The sequence below is a fragment of the Olea europaea genome, unplaced genomic scaffold (assembly GCF_002742605.1).
Source record: "Olea europaea var. sylvestris unplaced genomic scaffold, O_europaea_v1 scaffold1820, whole genome shotgun sequence".
NCBI classification, from domain to species: Eukaryota; Viridiplantae; Streptophyta; class Magnoliopsida; order Lamiales; family Oleaceae; genus Olea; species Olea europaea.
Genome location: NW_019235959.1, coordinates 57,667 through 76,582, shown reverse-complemented (window position 1 = coordinate 76,582; position 18,916 = coordinate 57,667). Strand labels below are relative to the sequence as shown.

At 31.6% G+C, this 18,916-nt stretch overlaps 1 protein-coding gene across 1 annotated transcript; it reads right to left on the bottom strand.

Moving 5' to 3' along the window:
• Positions 1 to 12,244: 12,244 nt before the first annotated feature.
• Positions 12,245 to 16,058, bottom strand: LOC111378492 (calmodulin-binding receptor-like cytoplasmic kinase 2). The gene is made up of 6 exons (XM_023001704.1): positions 15,663 to 16,058; positions 14,206 to 14,450; positions 13,932 to 14,100; positions 13,557 to 13,646; positions 13,177 to 13,478; positions 12,245 to 12,821 (listed from the first exon to the last, which is right to left on the bottom strand). Exons 1-6 carry the CDS (start codon positions 15,910 to 15,912, stop codon positions 12,558 to 12,560), a joined length of 1,320 nt encoding a protein of 439 aa, XP_022857472.1. The 5' UTR covers positions 15,913 to 16,058; the 3' UTR covers positions 12,245 to 12,557.
• Between the last annotated feature and the right edge of the window lie 2,858 nt (positions 16,059 to 18,916).

The following is an 18,916-nucleotide window of genomic DNA, read 5'->3' as shown; positions in this document are numbered from 1 at the left end:
GAAATAAATAAAAAGCACAAAAATAACTAAATCACCCCCTGACAACGACACCAAAATTTGGTGCGTGCTGTCGCAAGCACTCCAAATTAAAACTTATACTCCTCAAAACAAATGTAGTAGTGGAAGTAAGGGTTGATCCCACGAAGAGTGTTTAGTCTATCTTTTATGCTAAATTAACTAAAAATGGGGGTTTTGGTTTTGAAATTAACAATTATTAAAAATAGCAATTAACGTAAACGCAAATTATCGAAATAAATGAAATCAATAGAACGTACCATGGTCTAAGTCATTATACACTGTTGGAGATATACAATTGGTCATTGATCCACTAATAATTGTGTATTCAACGTTGGAAAGTAATTTCCCATTCGAAACAATTTTCCATTTCTCCTTACTTTTAATTAATTAGAAATAAGCAATCTAATTAATCCTCATTACCAAACAATCGTAGACAAGCGCGAGAAATTAATTTAATACTGGCTTTCCGAATTAGAGAAATCAATGAACTAGATAACACAAGCCAAGGGTTTGCATTTAACCTAGATAAATATTCTTCCTAAAATTTAATAATTTTCCAAAGCAGCAAATTACTAACCCTAGTTGCTTCACAAGTTAAATTAATCGAACAATTACGGATTTGATATTTTGACTTAGCTATCGATTGAAACGCATGATAAACTAATGGATCCTTTCAATAATCAAACATAAAAATTGTGAAATCAAGCATAGAAGAATATTCAATACTAAAAATATAAATTAAACAATGAAAAATAGGTGGATCTCACAATTGAAAACAAATTCAAGGCTTCAATATCCTTCGACCAAGAGAGAAATTAGTTGTACATCATCAATTCTAAGAGCAAAAAAGAGTAGAAGGGAATGGGTGCATTCTTCAATAATACGTAGAATATAAGATTTTTAGGTCAGAAAGGAGGTTTCCTTCGTTCTGGTGTCTTTAGGTATATATAATATATCAAAAATATTATTTCCATGTAGAATTTTATCAGAATAAGGAAACTGGCCAGTCATAGAAATTTGGCCGGTGATTGTGCGCCATATATTTCATTGCGCGCACACCATTGGATGACTTTGCTCTAAGGTTGGAGAAAAAGAGGTGCTGGGCGCGCCCCATTTTTTGCCCGTGCGCGCGCACCGTGTTGCACGCGTCGTCCCTAGACAGCTCTCAATGTTTTGATCATAACTTTCTCTTCCGAATTCTGATTGAGATGATTCAAAATGCATTGAAAAGATGACGTAAAGAGATACAATTCTTTCTGAAATACAAATTTTCCAATTCGATTGTTTGCTACTCGAGAAATGTCTCTCAAATTGAGGCTAAAAATTCGGCGCATAACTTCTTCGACTGGAATTTGATTTGTGAAAATGTTTCAACATTATTTCATTCCTTTGACCTCCAATTGCATCCAATTGATGTCATATGATCTTCAATCATCATTTTGTGATCCGAATCAACTATTGGATGTTTACACTCTAGTTCCCAAACTTTGGAATTCCTTCATTTTCGCACATTTTTCGTTCCTTCCAAATCCATATTTTCCATCCATTTACATCCTAAACCAAAATATAAGGGTACTGAGTACATTTAGACATTAATTAATCACAAAAATGCAAGTATTAGTGGATATAAAACACGACATTTTATGTCTTATCATCTACCAATAGATTTTTTGTTAGTAACTATTATCGATCCTTAAAATAGCAATGAATCTATGATCGATCATTTTTAGTCAATTAATTCTGCTAGCAATAGATATAATAATTTCGGCAACGAAACATTCGATCTTCAAATTGCTTTTTTTTTTTTTTTGGTAGTGTTTGTTTTCTCAAACTCCATTGTCATACAGACCATTTCACTTGCTTATTTCAATTAATGAAAATTTAAATCAAATTCAATAATTAATTTAGGCACATATTTTATGAAATTCACAATTTCCATCACTTTTTCAGCCACGCATTCAATTAAATTTTTTGGAAAAAAAAATTCTAAAAATTTGATTTTTAGCAAAAACAAGCATTGGGCTGAATTTTTATGATGAAAAGTAGTACTTTCTGCTGAAATAACAAACAAAAAAAGGAAATTTCTAGGGTTGTTAATTTCTCTTATTGATTTTTAATTTAGCATTCTTTAGAATTATAATCCTTGAATTATTCAATCACTAATAAATTTTCAAAGTACGAACGATCAAATGGATGTTTGTTAATACCCTAGAGAAAGAAGCAAAACAAGGGGGGGCACACCACACCTAAAATCGGATCAAATTTATCCTTGTTCAAATTGATTTTGTATACAATGAGCAGAAGTCATGATAGAAGTTTTCAATCTCAAAAATAGACACAATATTATGAACTCTTCATAGAAGGGGTGAGCATTTCTCCAGAATCAGTGGAATTGGACTAAACTAAATAGAACCAATGAGTTTGGTTTCTATTCCTCTATTAAATGGGTCAATTTTGGGACAATGAATCAAAAGTTGATTGGTTCTGGTCCGGTTCTCAATACTGTATTGAGAACTAGTAGTGAATTCATTTCTCTCGCAGTTCTCTTGTTGCTTGTACCAAAATGCACTAACAGTTTGAATATTAAACCCCAAAATTATCTCACGTTAAAATTTCATTTTTCATATGCTTCTTCTTCTTTCCTTTAATGGGTAATCAAAATTCAAGTCTAAATAATTTTTAAAATATCTTACAACGTCCTAGTTTTAATGCAACCCAATAGGAAAAATATATTTTCAGTTCAATATATTAAGCATCGACATTTTTTGTTGTTTCCAAAGTAATCGACCATCAAGAATCAAGATCCTTGAGGATTACTAAAGATAATCGAGCTAATGTTATACAAATTTACTTAAAAACTATATTTCAATCGAGTTTTTACCATTTATGTTGAGCTTAATAATTTTTTTTTCGCCTTTATACGTTGACTTTGAGCTATGGATTGAATTTTTCTTTTTGTTGACTTATTCAATTGATTTTTTGTATTGTAAAATTCAAAAAAAAAAAAAAACAACAACAACAACAACAATAAATGGTTTCACAATTTATTTTTTGTATTGTAAAATTCAAAAAAAAAAAAAAACAACAACAACAACAACAATAAATGGTTTCACAATTTATTTTTTGTCTTTTTTCGATTGATAAGTAATTTTATACTTTATTTTTATAATTTTTCAATATAAAGAACCGAACCGAACCGAATTGGAACCTATTGGTGAATCAGTTCTATGATCCCAATGGTTCCATTTCTAAGATTCCATTGGTATTCGGTTCAATTCCCTTAAGAATTGGACCGAATTCCGAACCGTGCCCACTCCTAGAGCCTATTGATTTGTATATTGACTTACAAATTGAGATAAATCGCAGATATCTTATTAAAGTGCCACATAACTTTCAAGATGGAAGTTATCATATAGATGATGTGTTCATGCTTGTTCGAAATTCAAATTATAATGTTCAATCTTTTGGAAATTGGAATGAAAAGGTTATCTTATCAAAGTGCCACATAACTTTTTAGATGGAAGTTATCCTATAGATGATGTGTTCATGCTTTTTTGAAATGTGAATCATAATATTCAAGCTTATGAAAAATGAAATGAAAAATAAGAGATATCGTTTCTCGAAATATGGACAAATGAGAGTTTAACTCTGAAAGACGCACTTCATGAAGAGTGTCGAAATTTGATTGATTTATTTATTCCCTTTTTCATAAGGACGAAAAAACTTACCTTTAAAAGACAATCAACATACGATTCTCTATCCCCTCTTATCTTTAATGATAAATTGGATAAATTCAAAATAATAATAATAATAATAATAATGATGATGATGATGATGATGATGATGATGATGATGATGATGATAAATTGGATAAATTCAAAATAATAATAATAATAATAATAATAATAATAATAATAATAATAATAATAATAATAATAATAATAGCATCAAAATCGATTTTTATTGACCAATCAAAATTCTATCACATGATCGATAATTGCCTCAAAAGGTCCTACACACACACACGCACACACACACACACATTATTGGATCTTTTGAAAAACAATTGAGAAGATCTCATGAAAATTGAATATTTGTACCCAGAAGATATAGTACATATTTTTGTCATTCTAGAAAAAAATATCACAATTGATTTAGCAAAATGAAAGTTCTAAATCTGTTTGATTTTTTTTGTCATTCATTTAATAATGAAAATAAGTTTTGAATCTTTAGCACAATTTATATTTTCGTAAGAAATTCAAAATTGAATAGATATATTTAGGGAGAATTTGCTTTCAATCAAATATTACCTAGATACACACATTGTGTTATTTCACAATTGAATCAAATTCAAAAAAAAAAAAAAAAAAGACCTAAAGTTAGGGATTTATCAAGGTAATTTTTCACCAATACCTAACCAAAGAGCAATTGCAATGCCAATTAAAAAGATGATTGTAGCCATTGGACGACAAAATGGATTTTGAAATCTGTTAACATTCTCTAAAAAATGTAATGTTAATAATCCTACGAGTATTGAAACCATTAAAAGAACACCCAATATTGGGCACTATACGAAGTGTTTGAAAAATGAAAAAGAAATAACATTTCAATAATATTCTTCAAAGGGGTTGCAAATGGATTTGCCAATTCACCAGCCGTGGATGGTTCTAGAACCGCCAAATTTACATTACATGCAATAATACCTAGAATAACTACAAAAATATATTTAAAAAATCATCTAGACATACGAGTTCTCCATAATAATTATGACCCACAGCTTTAGGCAATTTAGCTATTAAAGCATGATCATTCAAATCAGTTTTATTTTTTAATATTGGGATAGGTGAATTCTTATAGATCCTTGACCTAAAGGAACTGGTCATGATAATTTTTTATCATCTTGCTTGAGCAAGATTCAAAAGAACCAAATGAATTCATACAAAATATATATGTTGCTTATAATGTGTGTTTTTGTTTGTATTGTGCTCAACGTGAGAGAGAGAGAGTGATGCAAGAGGTTCCGAGTCAAGTGATGCTGATTTGTCAGATAGCATATTAATGGCGTTAAGATACCATGAGTTGGCAGATTGGCACAAAGATGGCAAATAATCGTGATCTTTTCCTAGTTGGGGTAGTTTTGAACACATTTTGGTAATTTGACCATAACTTTGCTACGGATTACCAGAATCGCAATTATGACCCCAATTCGAAAAACTCTTTTCGACGCGCACATTATGGTCACCAAGCTACAATTGGTGGGTAACGTTTTCGAGACCAAAATACGCTATTTTCCCTTCCGAATTTTCATTTTTATTTATTTTTTTCCATTTTTGATAATATCTCATTTGTCATTTTGAGATGATTATGAACCCAATTTGAGCCAAGTTTTTGGCAAGTTATTTCTTTTATTATGTAGTTTATGTTCGTATGATTATTGGGATTTTGCTATTTTTGGTAAAACTTCGATAATATCGTTATTCTTCATCTATATAGCCCGACTTGTGGGCTTTTTTCGTCATTCTGCATTTTGAATAATATTGAGTTGATTTTTAGAAAAATCTCTTTGTTGTTTAGGTGTTTCATTCGTATTTCTTCGATGAATCATCTGTGATAACTAGCCTATGGGATAATCAATATCCTAAACGGTGTTAGAGAGAGAGAGAGAGAGAGAGAGAGAGACTGCAGCTATATTAACACACAATATAGCGTTATTAATGTAATTTTATTTATAAATCATGTGGATATGTAAGAAACTTTTGATTTCTAATTTTGTTTTTATATATTCTTTTATTTGGGTCAACTATGCCCTTATTTAATCTTTCTAATTCCATTTAGTGGTGGACACGGTCATTTTAAATTAAGGAGGTACAATCAAACTTGCGAGAAATTTTACATTCGAAAATTTACATGGTGTATTGTAAAATTTCAAAAAAATTTGATATCATATTCCATGTAAAATTTTCTAACAAAATGAAATAAATTATATTGACAAATTTATAATGCAAAAATAATAAATGTTCGTGAAATAATTGAAAATAGAAAGTACGAGTTAAATGCCTCTTTTTATGACACAAATTTGATACACGTTTAAATGTTTTCGATATCTGCTTGGACATTCAATGTGTTTATAATGTAGTTCTTGAGCTTCGAGATGACGTAGGTGATTTATGAATTGGGCTAGCGTACGATCGTCGGAGAATTTTTAAAGTTAACATGTTATTGAAATTCTCGAAATACTAGTTTAGAATAGCCTAATTTGACAAGTCGTAACATTTGCTATATGTTGGCTGTATTGTGTGCTTTTAATGACATAGAAAACTAGACCGTGAGCATATCAAAATGATATTAAAAATGTAATATTTTAATTTCGTTTGACATTTCATAATAACTTCGAAAATTAAGACAAAAACATATAAAATATATTGGTGGTTAAAAAAAAAAAAAAGAATTTGACCAGAAGTTGGTGGATCAAGTGACCCCAGGCTATCCTTCATGTTCGCCCCTAATTTCATCATTGTTAATATTCAAGCATTAAGTTATTTTCCAACTTATAATCTTGAGGATATATATGCATTAAAATCACAATTTTTGTTAATTACACCACGTTATAATTACAATGAGTATCCTTAATTTTAGCACTTATATCTTAAAAAAGAAAAAAAAATCTTCCTATTTACTCTCAATCTTATTTCAATTAACATATCTTGTTCTTGATGACAACCAAAAAAATTAATAGAAAAGAATAAAAAAATTTATTTGTCATCCGTAGTTCTAATAAGAAAGATAAATAACAAATATATAAATTTGACAAAATATTTTTTTCCGTTTGCAACTGTAAATATGATTTGGCGACTCAAATACTTTTTGATTAATGGTCCATCTGATTGAAAACTGGAACGACAGTTGGTCAGAATAATTAAAAAAAAAATCTTAAATTCAGTCACACAAAATCTTTGCTAGATGTTTAGGTGTATTTTATAATCAAGAAACACAGATTTAGAATTTATACAAATTGAAATTTGATTTCTTAATTGAATATGAATAGCAAACTTTCAGTTCTTTAATTTACAAGCTTTTAGCTTTTAATTCAAGAATTTGGTGCTCTCAACTATTAAGTCTTTGTGATATTCTCCAAGTAAAGATACGTCAATGCGTGGAACCTTTTTGGTTAAATCGAACCAAGAAACTACAAGAAATCATTTTTTTTCGTAATTCTCTAAAGCATAAAAATGTCAGTCATTTTTTTCTTTGTAAAAATCGGCATCTCTTAGTCTACGTATAGGAAACAAAGTTCACTTCATGTCCAATTCTAATAAGGCCATAATTAGTTTGATTGTAAGAAGTCCCCAAATCTTATATATATAGATCATGTCTAGTTCAACCCTATACTATTCAATCTAATTAATATTCTTTGCCTTTTCTACTAAAGACAAAAATGTTGCACTCTTGAAATATATGAAATTATAGAAGCTAAAATATATATATGTGCAGTATTTTTCTCTTACCTATTGTATATATTTCATTATCATTCAAGATCCAATTCTTCAACAGTCATGTAAAGCAATCACATATTTCGAAGTTTGGCTATCGTTAAATGCTGAATTAAGATTTATAATCATTTAGCAAAAAATACTTAAACGGTCACTCCACACAATATCGAGGTGACGATTTTAACGCAAACTCGTGTTCTCTACTTTCTTTTTCTCAAGCTCCTAACTCACTGAAATAATTGATCATTCAAATTATTCTCACCCACTGATGAATCAAGAATCAACAAACTCACAAAATCATATCCACAATCCTATCAAGGAATTTAGAAGGAATATTCGGTGATCAAGAGATATTTAATTCTCCACACAGTCTTTCTATATATTTAAATTCAACACGCGGTCCATTCATTACATTCCAAATGTGTTATAGTCACCATTAAACCATTTCTACAATAAAGACAAATTGAATACATGAATGGCAAAATGATCAACACTACAAACTTTCGGTACAAGGTGTCAACTCTCATATATTAGTTGTTAACAATATATTTATGATCAAAATATTAGTTGTCTCACATTGAACTTCTCAACGAATGTGCCCAACTTATATTATCATAAGTGATCACATGCACTTTTTGGCATGCTCAATGATAATAGCAATACATAAAAACAAAATTTATTGACTATAAAAGGATATTTTACTACAAAAAATATATTATATGAACGCATAATCCAAAATGCCTTTCGTGAATATTATGTCAAGTTTCTTGATTCAATATGACTCATGAAATGTATGAGGTGAATATCTTAATGGCTGCTTATTTTGTGGACATGGTGTTGCAAGAAATATTTCACTATCTATGAATTGTGGATTCTTTTATATGAAAGGTAAGATGCAATATGGTTATTTTATTTTTCCGAACCTTGATTATGGGAGAATTATATCCACGGTCTTAAACAATTTTTTCACAGACTTTATCCAAACCTTTCATTTATGTCTGCCATAATCTCAAACTTTTCGTTTTGTTGTAGCACAAGGTCAAATCTTAATAGAGCTAGTTGTTGATGAGGTGATGAAGGTTTTTGGGTTGGGACAACCATCGAAGGATAGTGGTAGTTTGATATGATGTTCGCTAGAAAACATGTATGCCAACAGTAATAGTAATGGCAATTGAAAAAGGTAGTTTTTAGTGGCGCGATCGACAATGGCATGATCGGTGGTGGTGGGTAGTTGGCATTCGATGAAAAGTTGGTAGCAGGGGATAGTTTTCCCATTTTTGGTTAAGGGGGTAGGTCGAGTAGGGAGAATATGACGCTTTTATTTTTTTCTTTTTTTTTCAATTATTTAAATTGTTTATGTGAAAAAAATATGAAGTTATCATTCTGCCCTTTATAGTTTGGTCAAAATATATTTTATTGATCAACTAACGGTCAAATTGATGGAATCCATCCATTTTTTCTTGTCCTGCAACAAAATGAAAAGTTTGGAATTGTGGGTGACACAAATTAAAGATTAAGATAAAATTTAGGGAAAATTGCAGCCAAGGTACCAAACCTTTCGTTTATTAGCAGATTTTGTTCAAACTTTTTATTTGTGCCACCGCGAGTACCAAACCTTTAAAAAATGTGCAGCTCAAGTCTTAGCTGACGATTTTCATAGTTTGACTACCAAAACCGTCAGTTGACTCCCAAAATAAATAAATAAAATTATTATTTTCCCTAAATAAGGTAGATGCATTTTGGATAAAACACATTTTTTCTAATAAATCAAAAATTAAAAAAACAAAAAATAAAGCTACAACCCATCTTCTTCCCCAAAATCAAAATCACGCCACCCAATCGCCACAGCCACCATCGACAGCCACCACTATCAACCCAAAAACACCACCACTAAATAGTTCCACCTCACCCCACCTAATGCTGACACCATCCACCATCCACTGACAATGGATACGAGGATAGCATGAACTATCATTCGCCATCCACCACTTACCTACCCCCCGTCGATCACCACCACCACCTCAATTCAAATTATGCTTCAATCTCACCTAAATCCATATTCTTCGTCGGCCACACCCATTACCATCCACATCACAGCCACAACCTCCAGCCCAACACCTCCTCAAAACTAGGCATCACCCCACCTCAAAAGCAGCAACTCACTCGAGCATTCAGAGAGAAATTGAACCTTCAGCCCTCTTAAGCAATCGAACATTCATGTCGTCGTCACCATCAAGCTGCTACCTCCGCTACCGCCACTTTCATTCACTAGAACAACCATTTATACCACAATAATAGAAAAACCTCAAAATCAAATCTAATTTCAAAATTAATTTCAATTTTCAGATATGAAGTAAAGAAATCCGTCACTCTTTCAATCTTTCTTTATTGGGTGGTAGTGGTGATGGTGATGACTTCCGATGGCCTGGATAGTCATGGCAATCAATCACCTATGTGGTGGTGGCGTTCGACGGCCTGGATGGTGGCGGCGGTCAATCACTTGGGTTTTGACGGCGACAACTTTGGTGCAAGGAGGTTTGGGTGCTTTTAATCTTCTCTTTTTATTTATATATTTTATTGTTAAATTATTAATATATAGCCAATTATATAAACCTTTATTAAGTTACAATCTTACCCTTGTCTTACTTGGTCAAAATTAACAGATTTTTAATTTTTGAGGTCAACTGACGGTTTTGGTAGTTAAACTAACGAAAATCATCATTTTGGACTTGAACTGCACATTTTTTAAAAGTTTGGTACTCGATGTGGCACAAATGAAAGGTTTGGGCAAAGTCTGCTAATAAACGAAATGTTTGGTACCTTGACTGCAATTTTCCCTAAAATTTGTGAACAAAAAAGAGGTTGAGACCCTGGTTGCAATTTTCTCTTTAATTGTGGTTGAATAAAAAGTCCCATACGCAACTGAACCGAGAACAATAATTAATATAAAAGTTTTTCTGCCTCAAGCAATTGCCAAGTAAAATATCTGTTGTTAGATTATAATTGAGAACTTAGTTTTTTTGCAGTCTTATATAATATAAGCCAAGCTTAAGACTTTCTTAATCCATGCTAATTTTATCATAGAATAAAAAATTTTAAGAAGTTATTTTTCATATCTTAAGCAAGAAGTCAAATAAAGTTTCATTAACTAAAAATTAACATGAAACAAATAAATGGATAGAAGTCGTTAATCTTGGAGGTGTATCGATTTGGCTTTTCCTGCGGTAAAAGTTATTATCTTACAAATGTGACATGACTTGACAATAGTGATGCACATTATTTGTTCTTTTTCACTATATCTTTAAATATAAAAATATAAAACGTTTCTATGGTACCCATAAGTCAATGATTCATTAAAACACTCAACACTTAGCTATTATGAAGGTTTACGGCAATAAATGATATATATATTAGTGTTTTCAATGGATAATTAGCACTAAACGTCCTTATCTTTTAATATTATTGTACAAAACGTACATATCTTTCATTTTTTTTAACACTTTTACCCTTATCTTTACCTTTTATTGTGAAAATCATCCATTACATCAAATTTCTTGTGTAAAATGACAAAATACCCCTTATTTAAATAAAACAATAAAAAAGAAAAGAAAAGTTAAAGAATAAATTGTAATCATACTCCCAAACTTTTTACTAACAGAACATCCCTACCTTTCATTATTATTGCTCAAAACGTCCCTACCTTTTATTTTTTAATATTTTCACCCTTATTTCATATTTCATTGCTAAAATCATTATTTTCATTTATTTTCTAAATTAAAAGCTGTAAAATAACAAATAAACGCTCATTTTTAAACAAACAAAAATAAAAAAGAAAAATATAGAACAAATTGCAACTATATTTTCAAAAAAGTACAAATAAATTTTGAATAAATAATTAAAAAAGAAAGTGATTTTTGTTTTTTAAATTATTTATTTGTAATTTTTTTAAAAAAATTTGGGAATATAGTTGCAATTTGTTCTTTATTTTTGTTTATTTAAAGATGGGGGTATATTGTCATTTTACATCTTTTAATTGAAAAAAATAGATGAAAATAATGATTTTTGCAATAAAATATAAAAATAATGTTGAAAATGTCAAAAAATAAAAGGTGGGGACGTTTTGCACATAATAATGAAAGATAGGGACGTTTTGTGCTAATTACATTTTAATAATTTATGTGGACTCATTTGCACTTTTTAAAAAGTTTGGGAGTATGATTACAATTTATTCTTTAACTTCTTTCTTCTTTTTTATTGTTTTTTTGGTGAGTTCATTGTTACGCAGCTAAACTATGAGCTCAAAATAAAAAAAAGACTTTCATAATAACATTCAATTATCGATGATTTTGTTCAAGAGTCGTTCATCTTTTTTGTCTTAACTTGAATACTTATTTGAAATTCATTACTATAAAATCACGTGCTATACGTACTAATTTACTCATAAGCAAGCCTTTTAAGCTTAGGTAAACATGCTCTAAAGTGTGTTGTGCTTGCGAGAAAATTGCCCCATTTGTTCTTTACTTACAAACCACATTGCAATGTTGTCTCTATTTAATTTTATTTGTTTGGCAGCAGGGTTCCAACTTATCAGTTTATGAGCACTAGGGATGGCAAAAGGCCAACCCTGGCTCCCTTGAGGCCCGGTATGTCCTGCCCTCTATCACTCTATAGGGACATACAATTCTTCGACTTATCGTGAATCATCAAGGATCAGCAAACTTCATAACCTCATAATGTAAATCGAACCAAATTCAAGAAGCCGCTCAAATTTCACAGGTGGATTATTATAGAAAAAATACTGTTGAAATCAACAAATACAATTCCCTAAGGCAAAATATAATCTATCAAAAGATTTTCCTACATGCAGAAGCCAAACATCATGAACTAAATATCACTTCATCATCTTTGCAATTGGCCAAACACCCTTCAAGTTCTCTCTTTTCTTCGCTTCCCACTACGACATTGTATGCTAGTTTACCATCTTCAGTACTCTTTCTGTATTTTCAATGGAAGCAAGTAACGTGAATGAAAATACTTGCACCGGCTTGCTTATTCTTCTCTGATTGAACTACTTCTCTGAGCATTCGAAGAGAGCGAAGGGATATCTGAAGTTGAGAATTCTTTGTAGTCCTTGCGAATACTCCAAAGCATCTCGGCACACTTCTTCATGGGAGGTCGGTTACGTCGATGAGGAGCCAAACATAGCAAGGCTACTTCAAGAATCTTTTCCATTATAAAGTTATTTGCAGGAGACCTTTGTAGCCTTGGATCCAAAGTTAAGATTGCATCTCCATCAGATAACTTCTTCATAGCCTGCACTTGAATCAATTCAAATCAACCAGAGAAAACATAAACCAATATTCTATTGTGCCCCCTCTAAAATTAGTGGAGGCACAGAAAAATAATCTCCTTGTTCAAGAAATCATCCAAGTGGATGTTGAAGACTAAATCTAAACAAACAAGTGTGTCCCATCTCTAATAGCTTAAACCTTCGATGAGGTAGTTCGATATAATATTAGAGAAGGCCTTACGTTTAAGTCTTTCCACCATCCATATATGAAAATTGTGGACTAATTAATAAAAATAAGGATTGATCCTCCACTTAATGGGTTTTGCTCAATTTTAACATCATGCACTGCAGTTTTGCTCATTAGAGAGAGGGTCATACCCATCTAGCGGTAATACGTTCCTTCAGATCACGTTTTGGCTCAATTGGACGCCTGCCTGTGACTAGTTCCACTAGTAACACACCGAATGAATAAACATCACTCTTTTCCGTAAGTTGGTAGGTTTTCATGTATTCTGGGTCTAAATAGCCAGCAGTTCCTTTAACTTGGGTCGATACATGTGTCTCTCCAGATTCACTGTCAGCTGCTAGCCGAGCAAAACCAAAGTCGGCAACTTTAGCTCTTAGATTCTCCGTGAGGAGAATGTTAGAAGACTTGATATCTCTATGGATGATAGGATGAGCTGCATACAGAGCAACTCAAGTACTGAAGCTAAATTTCCTGAGAACCTAATTAATGTGGCTGCTAACAAAATTCATACCTGTGTACATGTGGAGATAGGTAACTGCGTGTGCCACGTCTATTGCTATATCTAACCTCACAGCAAAATCAAGAACATTACCGTGCACACCTGGATCAGTAAATCACATGTTAATATAGGCTAGAATATATTTGAGAAAAAAAATACTGAAAGGAATGAGAGAATTCCTATAACATTTTCTGTCTAGGAATTACGAGAATGACACAATAAATGTTGAAAATAACTCAAAAAGTACACCCAGAATCTTCCATTATCTTTAACGAGCACTAAATTACTCAAAATGAAACTAAGTATAACATGATCAAGGATTCAAGATGTAAAATGAAATCATAGACAATGATGGCTAATTGTACAATATGGTGAGAAAGAACTCACAGTCCAAGTGTTCTCTAAGGGTTCCATTTGGAACATGTTCAACAACAATAATCCTTTCATCTTCCTGCTCCAAATAGCCATGAAATTTAACTAGATTTAGATGTTCCACTTGTGCCAGTGTTCGAACTTCACTCTGAAATTCTGTACCTAAAGGTTTATCATAGACAATCTGCACACAGAGAAGAACCTTAAAAAACAAAATCTGCAATAACTGGTGACAGTAAAGTCAATGTTATTTATTTCAGATGCAAGTTCATTTTTGTGGACCTCCAACCTTCTTAGCACGTTTAACTGCAACCAAAGTTCCATCCTCAAGTCGACCCTTGTAGACTGTCCCAAAACCACCTTGTCCAATTTTGAAGCTAGGTGAAAAGTTTTTGGTGGCCTTGTAGATTTCTTCAATGGTGAATTTAGTACTCCCTGGGTCTCCTATGTGCGTTGAATTACAGGAACTACCATAGATGCCCCGATGTGAACCACTTCTCCTCTCGCCACCAGAATTTGAAGCATCCGACTTATCTAAATATTGATCATTTAAACAATTACTTCACCTCAGCTTGCATTCTAATTCATTACATAAAGGGCATAGATTTTTCAATGTACCAAAAAGTTCTCTGGTTATCAAAATGGAATACACCAAGTTCCTTGGAGTTCTTCAGTTTCGCATCAAGAAAAAGATTTTGATATGCTTCATACATGACACTATATGCAGTTTGCTTGCCCCTCTAGTGCATATTTGGTACACACCGCTAGATGGTATTAGACAATATAATGAACGTGATTTTAACGTTTTTTCTTTTAGCATAATACTATAGAGTCTTATGCAATCATCCCTACGAAAGATACATAAAAGCAAAAGAATAAATCCAGCCATCAAAATATGCATCAACCTGATTACTTCCTTAGTTCTCCTTGGCATGTCATTTTTACAAGAAGAAATTGAATGTCAGAAAAAGCAATTGCTCTTAGTAGAAATACCATTTTCCGTATTTCTAATGGACCAATTCCATCAAAAACAAATCCATCAAACGAGCAAAACTACACTGGTTACAAGATTTTATGTATAACTGCTAAGCCAATGCCACCATGAATATAGTGTGAAACTGTTGGGGAGTAACGATGCTGCTCTTAAGCCTATGGGTTGTGTCACTCAAATGATGGTGGTCGAATTCTATAAAAGGTATAGCTTGACCTCCCAGGACACCAATTGGTTTTCACATGAGATTGTTGAAATCCGATCCTAACAAGTGGTATCAAAGCTAGTTAGGGAGCGACGTGTTGTTTAAGTCCATGGGTTGGTCCATGGTTGAATGCCATAAAAGGTTTAGTTGTCGAACACCAATTAGTTTTCAGAGATGTTAAAATCAAATCCTAAACAAGCAAATCAAGCAAATAAATTTAGGAAGAGTAATGCATCTTAAAGATATGTTAACAGAAAATCCTATTTTCTTCTGATCCATTCAAGTCACATTCTATCAACAGGAAAAAATAAAAATAAAGTAAAAAAAAAAAAACCAAATAAACAAAAATCTAAAAGAAAATCAAGAAAAAATCTGACCAGAAAAATCAATTCTCACAGGCTCATTAAAATAAAAAATAAAAAAACAAAGATCTTGGGCACATCACCAAAGACAGTCAACTCAAGAACCATATTTTCCGTTCGACAAAATCACAAACACATATCAGCAAAACACAGAAAACACAAACATAAGCTCGAATCAAATGACGTACCTGAAGAAACACTGAAGTTGACGGAGTTTTTGGGCGTCTCCGGCGGAGTAAAACAAGCCACCAAAGCGTCAGCCATGGTACGGGCAGCGTTCTTGACGGGGTTCTTAGTGGAACCGGTGGTTGACTTATGGGAAGAGGTGGAAGCAGTGGAAGAGGAATAGTTAGATGAACTCCGAGAGTGGGTCATCTTTTCCGGTAAGCCAGAACTAGAACTCCGGCGCCGGCCACCACCAAACGATGGACTTTTCATAGCTAATAATGATGTGTAATTGAATTTGTTCGTACATATATAGATATCGCGGGTAATTTGGATGTGGAAACTGTTTATTTCAACCGTCACCGACGTAACTTTGAATTTTTCGTAATATTTACTGGCATTTTTAGGTGGGCTAACCTCGTGGAATATTTTGTTTCGTAGTATTTTAAGAATCTTTGAAATTTCCAAAACTTTTTTAACCTTTTTTTCAATTTATATGACATGTAATGTAATATTTAAGTTTTTAATTGGATACTTCCAGCTGGCGTAGACATTTGTTCTTCATGAAATTTTCTTGTTTATGGCAGTGGCCAGAGCTTGACTTTTTTCTTAAGTTAATCCAACACGTTTTTATTAAATATATCCATATTATTCATAACTAATTCCTCACTTATTACTTATATTTTGCAAAACTCTTAGATTATAAATACTTAAAGCACTATTAAACATATACATTTGAGTTTTTCTTTTTTCCTTTTTATTTCTTCCTCGTGCACGTGATTGAATTGGCTTATAAGTGATTATATGTATTGGGATTGAGGGACTCACTACTTTTTGTAGTTAAAAACAAATAAATTGTGGGTGTTACTTTTTTTAATATTTAGACAAATAACTTTTAAGTATGATTAAGCAAGCTACAAGTACATCGTATTCTCGTAATAATTTTAAGAATGACAAAGTAAATATTGGTTTTAGAATACCGTTATTCACTCTCATTAGTCGTTTATTTGATAGTAAGTTGTTGTCACATTGTTCAATGTATAAAAATGCATTATACTTTAAACTAATGCTAAACATCGGTGGAACTTAATAGTATTACTCTTGATTTTATTTAGCACGATGCAAGTAAATCCAAGTCAAGATACTCAACTCTTTTTTTTTTTTTTTCGAATCATGATCGACTTGTCTAAAGAGACTTGACAAGACTCTAATTTTTCTTTCTAACACTAAAACACAATATTATCACTTGGCCTAATGTAAAAATTAGATGAATTTTTCCATGTGTAGAAAATGTTTTCACAGAAAATCTACAGAAATGTCACATTGAGGTGGATTTCAGTAAATAAAATAATGCAAAAAAACCCACCATGTTGTTGTGACTGTTTTGTGTCCATTCTGTGCGTATATTTTCTATACACACAACAAAGTTCAAATTAGATACAAAAAATCATGTGAAATTAGTTATAACTAGAATGAAAATACCAGTTTGCCGTACTAATTATTAGTCATTAATTTCATTGGACAGAGTACTTATATCTAGTCACCCAGCTTGGTAGAGTGGGATGAAGAACAATTTATGGTTTAGCTAAACGTCAAAGTCAACCACTTGTTAAGTAGTCGACAAAGACCCAAGTACCAAAAACACAGCTCAGTCTTTAAGCAAGAATCTCTGGCAATTTTGCACAATTTGTCAAAGTCAACCATATCAAATAGTAGCAGCTTTGACATCCATGCATTATAGTCAGAGCATGTTTGAATCTTTTTTTTTTTTAAAATATATTTTGATAGAGAATATATGACTAAAAAATAAGAAATTTTTTTAATTTGTATATAATATTATTTTATTGAAAAATGTGTAGTTAAAATAAGAGAAATAACGTATTTTGAAAATAATGGAGACCAAACAAGGGCCTAAATTGATGAAGCTAGAGTATCTTCAATGATAGTGTAAAATTGGGTGTAAATTAATATTTCTAAAACCACTTTCACATTCTCAGTTATATTCCGATGGATCTAAATTCAAATTTTGCTCCATTGAAAATATTTAAATTCAATTTTTGTCTCTTATGAATGTAACATCTTTTTTCACATTTTCTATCGAAAAATGCAATTTGCATTTTCTTTGCATCCCTCCAGTGGAGAAGTTTTCTGTCCACTTTGAAAATATAAATCACAATTTAGATCTATTTTATACCATGATTTGAGATGCTATTAGAGTTTCCTTACGGTGCTCTAGGATATCTAATTTGATGAAGTTATATAAACTGTCAGGATCAGCAGTCTGTCTCCTTATAAAAGTTGAGGACTAACTTTCTACTGGAGCAATCAGTTAGGGACCAACTATGCAAATTTTTCTTCTCTTTTCTGTTTTTTTTTTTTATTTTTTTTTTATTTTTTATAGAAAACAATCATTCCTTTAAAATTCTTACTCTTAAGAAATTACTGCTTTACCAAATTTCATAAAAAAAATCTTAAAGTCAGTGACTTGTCTCTTTTATTATAAATCGTTCAACTAGATTGATTAATACTAAGCCCCTGTTTGGCCCCCATTACGGGGAAAATTTAATGTATAGAATAGTATTTTTTGAAAAATGAGTGGTTGAAAAAGAAAGAAAAATTTTTGATTTACGTGTAATATTATTTTATGGAAGATTGTGTGGTTGAAAATAGGAGAGACAAAAATAGAATGTAATGTAATGAAAATCAAACAAGGGCTTAATTCTTATCCAGGTCGAGTCTAATAAGCATCCAATGAAAATGATATATTGGTGTTTATGTAGTTAAGGTTAAGCAAATTCATGTTCTTTATGGAAGATTGTGTGTTGTGTAAGATTTTTTGTAGATAAATTGTCTCAATTCAGCACATCAAAATCACAGTTGGTATAATACTTTTAAAACAATTCAAGATTTGAAGATAATGGGTGGGTGAGTAAATGATAGCCAGTTGGTTATCTGAAAAATGTATTAAGCAATCCTATTTTAGTCCCACTGACTTGACCAAGATGCTTGCTAAAACTTATGCAATATTTATATCTAAAACATTTTTTTTTTTAATTTCAAGTTACGATATTTCGAGCCTGTTTGGGAGTGATTTTGAAAATTGATTTTTTGACCGTTAAGAGAAAAGTGGGGTTAATCTGTGAGAGATGAAGTCAAATATGGCCGTTGAAATAGTGAAATAACAGTCAAAAAATCAATTTTTTGGAAGAAAAAATCACTCCCAAAAAAGCTCTTCATATATTAGATTGAATAAAGGTTGATTATTGAAGAAAATAAG